This window comes from Morus notabilis, unplaced genomic scaffold (assembly GCF_000414095.1).
Source record: "Morus notabilis unplaced genomic scaffold, ASM41409v2 Scaffold1163, whole genome shotgun sequence".
Classification (NCBI taxonomy): domain Eukaryota; kingdom Viridiplantae; phylum Streptophyta; class Magnoliopsida; order Rosales; family Moraceae; genus Morus; species Morus notabilis.
In genome coordinates, this window is record NW_010359373.1 from 80,595 (window position 1) to 91,292 (window position 10,698).

Below are 10,698 nucleotides of genomic sequence, written 5' to 3' on the forward strand. Positions count from 1 at the left end.
TATTGTCTCCAAACTTTAGTCCCTAAAACGTCATAGAGAAATTGATGGTAGACCTGAATTTTCTTAATAGTGACGACAAGGTAATGTGTGGCTCCACCGTCCAAAAAGACCCACCATGAGAAAAAGATTGAGAATAAGGTCCACCTTACAAAAGGTGACTAATACCATTCACAATCTAAATCCCAATTATTTTCTTTAGTCTTCTATTTTTGCAATTATTTAGAGTGAGAATCTAAACCCAACAATCTGTTCATTTTTATGGGTTTTATATGTTAGAGAATCTGAATTCAAATAAAGGGTTGTGCTTACTTTTGAAGAATATCTTGCACGTTTTATCATAAGCAGACTTTTATTTGTGCCATTTCTACCATCACACATTATTGCTCTTAAAAAAAGAAAGGGAAAAAAAAAAGTTACACATTATTGCAAGTGCACAGTAGTACTATAGCTCACTAGATCATAGAATTGCACATGAGGTTTTAATTTGAAAAATAACAAGAAATAGTTAATTTATTGGAAAATAATTTGGAAAAATCATAAACAAATGCCATGGCCATGCGTGGAATCCGAATCAATCTTTTGTGGCCATGATTGAGGGCATCCTTGAATAACATATATTAAATGTACTAATGTCCAAATCTTATTGAATAAATAAATTTGAAACTTTGTCCAAGCAAAATACAAACAAAAAATTTCCAATTTTGCTAATCCAACTACGAAAGAATCTAGTCAATGGTAATCTTTATTAAGTAAACTATTTTGAAAAATAACTAATTTAAATACACTAGTCATAAAATTAGGAGATGAAAATACAATTGTGAGCTGGATTGGACAATAGTTCTTTGAGAATGAGAACTTTATCAAGAAAAATGAAACAAACAAACAAACAAAACATTATGGTTGTTGAAAGCTGGACTTTTTTCTATTGATGTATTGCTTTCATGTGTGCTAATCTAAACAAGATAAAGTACTTTGTCAACACTTCACCAAAAGAAATAAAATAAGAAGGAGAATTGTACGCGCGGTAAAATGTGAAAAAATATTTGATTAAAGTAATATTGTTTTCAAACCATTACATCACATCAAAATCATATTAAATTAAAATCAAGAAAAAAAAAATTTAAAAAGTGAGTTGTTTTACCATACTAATAAAGAAAAACTTAGTACTTGTTTAAGAAAAATTTTTTAATCTGATTTATGAATATTCATGTTCCAACTAGTTTATCGTTACCATACTCAAATGCTCACAATTCATATATGAGACAATAAAATTTAATTTATAAGTAAAAATTACTAATTCTATGTGCTCACTTAGAATTTTCTGCTTAAATATGACCGAATAATAAAACGTGGCACAAAATGACCAAATGACCGTTTAAATGGTATTCTTACAGTGTGGTGTTTTCTTTTTACACTTCTAAGAGCATATCCAATGCAATGTTATAATTAATGCGCTTATTACAAATTTAACATTTGAGTATAAAAAACACCCTTCAATACAATACTATTTCTTGTACCAAATTTCCTATATGATATACTTTGTGGTAAATTTTTCACTAAGCATAACTTATGAAAAATTTGACATTTGATTACTATTAGTTGAAATGTTTACTTTTTTTTTATGTAATTTTTACATTTTCTAAATATTTTAAAAATAAAAGTTAACTTTTACAACTTTCAAAGCTTAATAATTATAAGAAAAAAATAATAGTATTTCAAATAACATTATGCATTATAGCAAAAATGAAAATAACATACTATATTATAATTTTTAATGCTAAATATACAATTGACATCAACATTTATATTTGAGATGGTTTAAACGGTTGTTTAACATTTTTATTCATATCTTATTAAAGAATTTTCAAGATAATAAAACAGATAAAATAAGGGAAAAATGGACGTGAGAGATGTTTTATTCAAAGCATTGGAAAAAAAAAAAATCACAAGATGTTGGTAGAATTAAGAGACGTACAAAGTTCTTCTCAACCCAAGAAAGAACATTTTTGAGATCCTGAGCAAGAGCTTAAAGATTAGTCATTTTCAATGTCCAAACTAAAATTTCATATCCAACAAAACATAGAAACCCCCCCAAAAAAAAAAAACAAAGAAAAAAACCAAAACAAAAAACAAAATACCTTGAAAGTCTTTAACCATTGCAGTGCCGACAAACGTTTGAAGATAATAAGACCGTTTTCTAGAAATCATCAATTAATTCAATCTTAACTACGATTCTAATTCGAAATACATTTTTAAAAAAAAAGAACAACGACTAGAAAATTTATCCACATTTTTTAAATGCAAAAAAAAAAAAAAAAAAAATTGTTACTTTTTTTTTTACCCTGCCTCATTCTCTGTCGTCCACTTTACAGTTCACGAGTCATCAAAACAGTGACACTTCCAAATCTGACAAAGAGAGAGATATAATGCAAAGCTCCAATAGAGACTAGAGAGAGAAACTGTTTTGAGTGTAGTGAGAGAAAATGGGGTGAGTGAAAATGCAGTAGTTTGCAGCTGAGTTGTACTCTTCACAGCTGATGATCAGAACCCATCACTGATTTTACATTCTTTTGGTGTTTCTGATCCTCGTGGATGAGAAAAGATCGATTTTTTTTTGCTGTTTTTGCAGACCCATTTGCTTAAAATCGTTTGAATGGTAGCTTAGCTATGCTGACTTGATCCATTCGTTTGGTAAGTTTCTTGATCTTGTTCTTCAAGTTTTGTTTTTTTGTTTTTTTGACAATCCATCATGATTATAATTAATGCCTTTTTGTTGTTCGTTTGATAGGAGGTTTGACTTGGTGATTGAAAATCCGACTCCACTTTTGATTCTTTTGGTGAGTCTATTAATTGATTTTTTGTAGTCTTTTTGTTGAATAAGGAAAGTCAAATTTGACTGTTCTCTAGAAAGTCATATGCACAAAGATGTTCTTTGAGTTTTTTTAGATTGTTAATAAATCATTTGTTTTTTGATTCTTCCTAAAATGCTGGTTTTGTTTTGATTTCTATTGGAGATTTCATGCAAGTCTAGTGATTGCACTCTTATTTCCTAGCACTATGTTTGATTCTTTATAGACTCAAAACTGCTAGAATTGTCAAATGATTTCTTTCTTTATTATTATTATTTCTTTTTTGGCCTAATAGTTATGTATGATCTGATAATTATTTCCTTTTTCTCTTGATCAGTACCTCAAAATTTGGCTAATTGAAGGCTTGTTGAGATAAGGAGTTCCATCTACTGAATAATTGGACCTGTCCAATTGAACCAGTAATGACTTTTTCCGATCTTTCCATTACATAATCTTGAAGAAAATTGATAACATCTTTGTTTAATGTTGAATATATCTTTGGAAGTTTTTTCAACTCATTCTACTTAATGATTTGTTTGTTCATTGTTTAGGTGGATGGAAGTCTCTTGGAAAAACCCGAGTTAGCAAACAATTTTGATGGTGGGAATCTGTTAAAAAGTGATATTCTGGCCTGGATCCATTATCTGGGACTACCTTACTGGTACAAGGACCAGACTTTTATAAAGTCAAAACCAGTTCTGTGGTTGGTCTTAGCAGGAGTCATGGGAACCTTATTACATTCGGAGTCGAGGCGCTTGTACTCATGGTGGTGGGATAGCCACATTAGCCCCAAGAATTCGAAATGGCTTCAAGAAAACCTTACAGGTCTTGATACTCTCATCCCTTTAATTTACTGCTTGTTTTTGGCTATTCTGGTTTATTATGACTGAAATAAGTTTCTGAAAATGCAGCTTCGAGTTATTTTCTGAAAAAGCAGTATTGTCTATTTCTCATTTGGTATTTAGCACCAATTTATTACTATTACTAATAAAAATTAATCCCACATTTTACTCTTGGACGAGTGGAAAGACAACGCTTGGGTTGTACTATTGGTCCAATCGTGTTGTTTAGCATTTGTGCTTTTGAAATGATAGAGTTAATTGCCTTGTTTTTGGCATACTAATAGGGAGCTTTCCCATCATCTCTTATGTTGAACTTTCCTCATATAAGTTTGAGAATGATTTATATTGCTCTTCAATTTTTGACTCAAATGCCGCCTAAAGAAACCATTATGTCCAAATAGGAGAATGACCTTCATGGGTATTTGATGGAGGAATTATTGGAATTCCAACTAACACTTATGTAATGTGAATAAACAACATGATAAAGTTATGTCAAGTTAGAGATCTCTTTTTTGTTTTGGAAAGTTATACAAAAATAATATCAGATTACCATTTTGGAAGGAAAGAAAAAATCTCTTTGTTAAGTGGGCTTGTTTATTTTCTTCTCACAAATACATACATGGCTTTTCCCAACTCACTCTGGATCATCTTATGCAGACATGGACGCCAAGGTGAAATCAATGATCAAGCTCATTGAAGAGGATGCGGATTCTTTTGCGAGGAGGGCAGAAATGTACTACAAGAAACGTCCAGAGCTCATGAAGCTAGTTGAGGAATTCTATCGAGCTTATCGGGCATTGGCAGAGAGGTATGATCATGCAACTGTGGAGTTGCGGCATGCCCATCGAACTATGGCACAAGCATTTCCCGACCAAGTACCTTACGCACTGACTGATGAATCACAGTCAAGCACTTCAGGCCCCGAGGCTGAACCCCATACACCTGAAATGCCGCACCCGATTCGTGCATTACTAGACCCAGATGACCTGCACAAGGATGCGTTGGGACTCTCTTCAACCAACTTACTTGGATTGAAAAGCAACGGGGGAAATTCAGAAATGTCCGACACAGGAACAAGCAGAAGGGGGCTAAAACAGCTTAATGAGATCTTTAATTCCGGAGTGGCGCCAGAAAATTCGAAGGTTGGAGAATGGAGGATGAGAAAAGGCCTAGTTTCCCACGGAGGAGAAGAGAGTGGACAAAATTTTGACCAGGACTCTCAGATGTCAGGTGGAAACCAGAATTTGAAGAATCAGGTTATTTTTGAGTCTGAACGTGCAGTGAAAGCAGAAACTGAAGTTCAAAGCCTAAAGAAAATTCTGGCGAAGGTGCAAGCCGAAAAGGACACTCTCCTCTTTCAATACCAGCAGAATGTTGAGAAGTTATCTAATCTGGAGAGGGATCTTAATCATGCCAAAAAAGATGCTGGACGGCTTGATGAGCGAGCAAGCAAAGCTGAAATTGAAGTTAAAGTGTTGAAGGAAGCGCTTTTGGAGTTGGAAACCGAGAGGGATGCTGGTCTGCTTCGAGTCAATCAGTGTTTAGAAAAGATATCTAGCCTGGTGACTCTGTTATCTCAATCCCAAGAGGAGGGAGAAGGACAAAAGGAACGAGCTATAAAGGCAGAAACTGAATCTGGAAAACTTAAGCAAGAACTTTCTAGATTGGAGGCAGAGAAGGAAGCTGGTCTTGCTAAATACAGTCAATGTCTTGATAAAATATCTGTTTTGGAGTCTAAAATCTCAATTGCTGAGGAAAATGCCAGATTTCTAAACGAGCAAATTGAAAGGGCCGAAGCTGAAATCGAAGCACTATGGAAAGCTCTTGCTAAGCGGAGTGCAGAGAAAGAAGCTGCAGGTCTCCAATACAAGCAGTGCATGGAGATAATTGCTAAGATGGAGGCTGAAATTTCTCGTGCTCAAGCAAATGCAGAACGACTAAATGGCGAAATTCTAATGGGGGCGGAAAAGTTAAAAAGTGCTGAAGAACAATGTGTCATGTTAGAGAGATCAAATCAAACTCTGCGTTCAGAGGCAGAAGATCTGTTGAAGAAGATTTCTAGGAAAGATCAAGAACTTTCAGAGAAAAATGATGAGTTGAAGAAATTTCAGGACCTAATGCAAGAGGAGCAGTCAAAGTTTCTGCAAGTTGAAGCCACTTTCCAAGCTCTTCAGAAGTTGCACTCTCAATCTCAAGAGGACCAGAGAGCCTTGGCATTGGAGCTTAAAGATGGGCTCCGAATGTTGAAGGACCTGGAGATATCCAAACATGATACCGAAGAAGAAATGCAACGTGTTAAGGAAGAAAATTGGAATCTCTCTGAACTCAACTTTTCAAGCACTATCTCGCTGAAGAATCTCCAAGATGAAATCTTTAGCTTAAAGGCGATGAAGGAGAGACTGGAACATGAGGTTGCACGAAGGGAGGACCAAAGCGACACCTTACAGCATGAAATCAGGCATCTAAAGGAGGAAATGGAGAGCTTGAAAAGCAGATACCACTCAATAATAATGCAAGTAGATTCGGTTGGTCTAAATCCTGATTGCCTTGAGTCGTTTGTGAAAGACTTGCAAGATGAGAACTCAAAGATGAAAGAGATCTGCAAAAGTGAGAGAAATGAGAGGGAAGTTCTTTATGAGAAGGTGAAGGACATGGGCAAGCTTTCAACAGAGAATACTATGCTGCACGGTTCTTTATCGGGACTGAATATTGAGTTGGAGGATTTGAGAGAGAAGGTCAAGAAATTGCAAGAGTCCTGCCACTTTCTCCAGGGAGAAAAATCCACTCTTGTTGCTGAAAAAGCTGCTCTACTTTCACAGTTACAGATGATTACTGAAAACATGAAAAAGCTCATGGAAAAGAATAACTTGCTGGAGAATTCTCTCTCTGGTGCAAATTTGGAGCTTGAGCAGCTGAGGCTGAGATCAAAGAGCATAGAAGAGATGTGCCAGATGCTCAACAACGAGAAGTCTCATCTTCTGAACGAGAGAAGCACCCTGGTGTCGCAGTTGGAGAATGTTGAACAGAGACTGGGAAAACTCGAAAAGAGGTTTACCAAGTTAGAAGAGAAATATTCTGACCTGGAGAAGGAGAAAGACTCTACAGTGCATCAGGTCGAGGAACTACGCAGTTCTCTTCTGGTTGAGAAGCAAGAACGTTCGAGTTATATGCAATCAACTGAAGCTCGTTTGGCAGGTTTACAAAATGATGTCCATCTCTTACAAGAAGAGAGTAGACTGGGGAAAAAAGAATTTGAGGAAGAACTAGATAAAGCTATGAATGCCCAGATTGAGATCTTCATCCTGCAAAAGTTTATTGAAGACTTGGAGGAGAAGAATTTCACACTGCTCATTGAATGTCAGAAACATATCGAGGCATCGAAAATTTCAGATAAGCTCGTCTCGGAACTGGAGAGTGAAAATCTTGAGCAGCAGGTGGAAGCAGAGTTCTTGGTCAATGAAATTGAGAAGCTGAGGTTGGGGCTTCGACTGGTGTTCAGGGCTCTCCAAATTGATCTGGATCATGGGCGAGAAAAGAAACTCGATCTAGAGCAAATATCAGTGCGGTCGATTCTTGATAATGTTGAGGACTTGAAGAGTTCTCTTTTGAGAAGTGAGGATGAGGAGCAGCAGTTGCTGGTTGAGAATTCGGTGCTTTTAACTTTACTGGGGCAACTTAGAGTCGATGGCTTGGGGCTCGAGTCAGAAAAACAGAAACTTGAGCAGGAGTTTGAAATAATGAAAGGCCACTATTACATGTTGCAAAAAGATAAGGAAGAGCTTTTGGATATGAACAGGAATTTGAAGTTTGAAGTGAGCAATGGAGAGCAGCAGGAGGAAGTATTGAAGGGTGAATTACAAATCCTGCATGAAAAGATGGAAAGTCTGCAGAAAGCTTACCACATTTTGCAGGAACAAAATTCCAAGGTGCTTGAAGAGAATAGGTCTTTGCTTAAGAAACTTTTGGACCTTAAGGAGGAAAAGAACTTCCTTACAGAGGAAAATGATGCTATACTCCATGAGGCAGTAGCTCTTAATACCTTCTCTTTTGTTTTGGAGAGCTTCACAGTTGAAAAATCTATGGAACTAAAAGCACTTTCCGAAAATCTAAACAGATTATGCGAGGTTAATGGTGATCTCAAGGTAGAGAGTGGAATGTTGAGGGAGAAGTTGGTGAACAAAGAAGAAGAAATTGTGCATCTAAATGAGTCGGTTGAGACGTTAGGCAAGGAGTTGCATGAAGTCAGAGACTCTAATGATCAACTAAGCCTTCAACTTTTGATTGAGAATGATTTTCTAAAACAGAAGTCAGTGGAGCTCTCAGAAGCACAACAGAAGATAAGATCTACGGAGAACTTGAACGTGAAATTATGCAGTGCGGTTGAGGAACTGAAGATGGAATGTGAAGAATTGAAGTTAAACAGAGAAATAATTGCAGAAAAGATTCTTGAACTAACTGAAGATGGCCTTAACCAGAATAAGGAAATTGAAAGCCTTCGCGAAGTGAACGAAGATTTGGATACTAAAGTGGGGATATTATGTAAAGAAATTGAAGAACACAGGATCAGAGAAGAAAATTTGAGCGCAGAGTTGCAAGAAAAAAGCAATGAGTTCGAACTTTGGGAGGCTGAAGCCGCGGGATTTTATTTCGATCTTCGGGTATCTGCTGTTCGTGAGGTTCTACTTGAAGATAAGGTACATGAGCTTATTGAAGTTTCTCAGAATCTTGAAGAGGAAAATTCTGCAAAAACGATGGAGATTGAGCAGATTAAAACCAAAGTAAGCTTCTTGGAAAGCCAAAATGGAAGACTGGAGGCCCAGTTATCTGCTTATGTACCCGTCATAGCTTCTTTGAGAGAGAATGCAGAATCTCTTGAGAATAGTGCCCTTCTTAGAGAAAAGCTTCTTGCAGCAGCCAAAAAGGCACAAAAGGTAACAATATCTTCTATAGAAAAATGTTAAGCTATGGAAATTATGATCTATTACTTTCATTATTTTCCCAAAATGTAGATATACAAGTTTTCATTTCTAGAATAGGATTGAGAGTACAAATTTTATTTCTAATTTTGATTTATTGGGAAGAAAATGTCTGACTAGTAGCTTATCTCACAACACATGCATGCAACATTTCTCAGAACTAGAAAACTTTACACTGACGCTTTCTTTGATGAGTAATCTGATGTTTACAATGAATGCACAGGGGATGGAAAAGACAAGTCAAAAGAGCTGTGAAGATCTTAAAGAAGATCAAATCACCGAGGTCCCAGATGGGCTTGTGGATTTGCAGAAAATTCAGAAAAAAATTAAGGCAGTAGAGAAGGCAATGGTGGAAGAAATGGAGAAGCTCGAAATTGATGCAATTGAAAAGGCCATGGAAGAGGAAGTGGAACGACTTGCGGTACAGGAATCTGTGAACACCAACATTGAGGAAGCAGCTGAAAGTGAAAAGGAGACTGAAGCGCTGAAATTGAGGAGCTCAATGCTTCGAGAGGATGCCATTGCAATTGAAGAGATGAAAAACAGTGATGATCTTGATCTCAATAAGACTAAAGCTGAAAATGGGATTTTGATGAAAGACATTCCGCTAGATCAAATCTCGGATTACTCATTATACGGAAGAAGCAGGAGGAAGACTGGTGGGACAGATGATCAGATGCTCGTATTATGGGAAACAGCAGAGCAAGACCGCAGCCAGAATGCACCTGCTGATGAGGAGACACAAAATCAAGCATCTGAACCAAATCGGGCTTCTTCTTCAGGATTACAGGCAGAGAAGGAGCTTGGCATTGACAAGCTGGAGGTGTCCTTTAACAAATTGCGGAATCAAGAAGGTAACAAGGGAAAGATGTTGGAGAGACTTGCGTCAGATGCTCAGAAGCTGACAAGTCTACACAGAAGCGTGCAAGATTTGAAGAAGAAGATGGAGATAAACAAAACAAAGAAGAACTGCAATTTTGCCGAGTTTGAAATGGTTCAAAGACAGTTATTGGAAGTTGAGGAGTCTGTTGTGCAGCTAGTGGATGTCCATGATCAGCTGACAAAGGACATTGCAGAGACTAGTCCCTCATCTTCTGACAGGAAAAGTTCAGCTGAGTCAGAAGAGGATGGAAATGTCAAGGGGAAGAGAGTTGCTGAGCAGGCGCGAAAGGGTGCAGAAAAGATTGGACAGCTGCAGTTCGAGTTGCAGAACATTCATTACATTCTGCTAAAGCTTGAGGATGAGAATAAGAACAAAGGGAAAAATAGTAGATTTTCCGAAAGTAAGACTGGAGTTCTCCTGAGGGACTTTATTTATAGCAGTAGGAGAAGGCGTCAGAGGCGGCGGAAGGGCTGTTTCTGTGGCTGTGCGAGACCTTCAACTCGCGAAGACTGACGCGACGATCATCAGTTAGAGGGAAAGGAAAGTCATTATTTCTATGGATGAAATGTTTCTTGGGAGTTTCTTGGATTAGTTAATGAGAAACCATCTTTTGTAAGCTTAGTTTCTTATGTATTAGTTAGACCTTTGATCTAAAATAACAATATGCTGCTTCGTTCAGCATTTAAACTCTCCATCCCAAGAACACTATGGAAATGATTAGAGAAATAGAAGTTCTGTTCATGTGTAAATATTAGATGTCTAGTTAACTCATGGGGATTGCCGTATTTGCTATTTAAACGAATTAAGAATTTTATGCTATTTTGAGTTGTACGAAACAAAACGAGTCAACTTCCGTTGTACAAGACATTCCCTATTCTTCGGGGGCTAAATTTTCTGGCTTGCCAACGGAGTTTCAAACCTCCGTGTGAGATGAGACCACCTCCACCCATACCCTTACATTGTTCTCAACAGCCGCCACCTCCAAGACTCGACCGCCCAAGCCTTCAAACTCCGACGAAATCTCCTCCATCTCCCGAAACCCCAACTCTTGTTCGCTAATCTTTGGTTTTGATATGCATGTTAAACCTTGAGCTTAGCTTGTTTTTTGTTTATCTCTATCAAAATGATTTACTTTGGTTAGTTGTTGT

General features: G+C 37.0%; 1 protein-coding gene across 1 annotated transcript; it reads left to right on the forward strand.

Annotated features, from left to right (window-relative positions):
• Window positions 1-2,442: 2,442 nt before the first annotated feature.
• Window positions 2,443-10,344, forward strand: LOC21392446 (protein NETWORKED 1A). Its single transcript, XM_024163022.1, has 6 exons — window positions 2,443-2,691; window positions 2,789-2,837; window positions 3,187-3,268; window positions 3,401-3,674; window positions 4,349-8,622; window positions 8,891-10,344. Exons 4-6 carry the CDS (start codon window positions 3,572-3,574, stop codon window positions 10,061-10,063), a joined length of 5,550 nt encoding a protein of 1,849 aa, XP_024018790.1. The 5' UTR covers window positions 2,443-2,691; window positions 2,789-2,837; window positions 3,187-3,268; window positions 3,401-3,571; the 3' UTR covers window positions 10,064-10,344.
• The last annotated feature ends 354 nt before the right edge of the window (window positions 10,345-10,698 follow it).

Bases quoted from the DNA above. Each gene is read 5' to 3' on its own strand.
- LOC21392446 (XM_024163022.1), top strand. From the start codon at position 3,572: ATGGGAACCTTATTACATTCGGAGTCGAGGCGCTTGTACTCATGGTGG. The intron at 3,675-4,348 runs GTCTTGATACTC...CATCTTATGCAG, and splicing joins GCTTCAAGAAAACCTTACAG to ACATGGACGCCAAGGTGAAA. The intron at 8,623-8,890 runs GTAACAATATCT...ATGAATGCACAG, and splicing joins CAGCCAAAAAGGCACAAAAG to GGGATGGAAAAGACAAGTCA.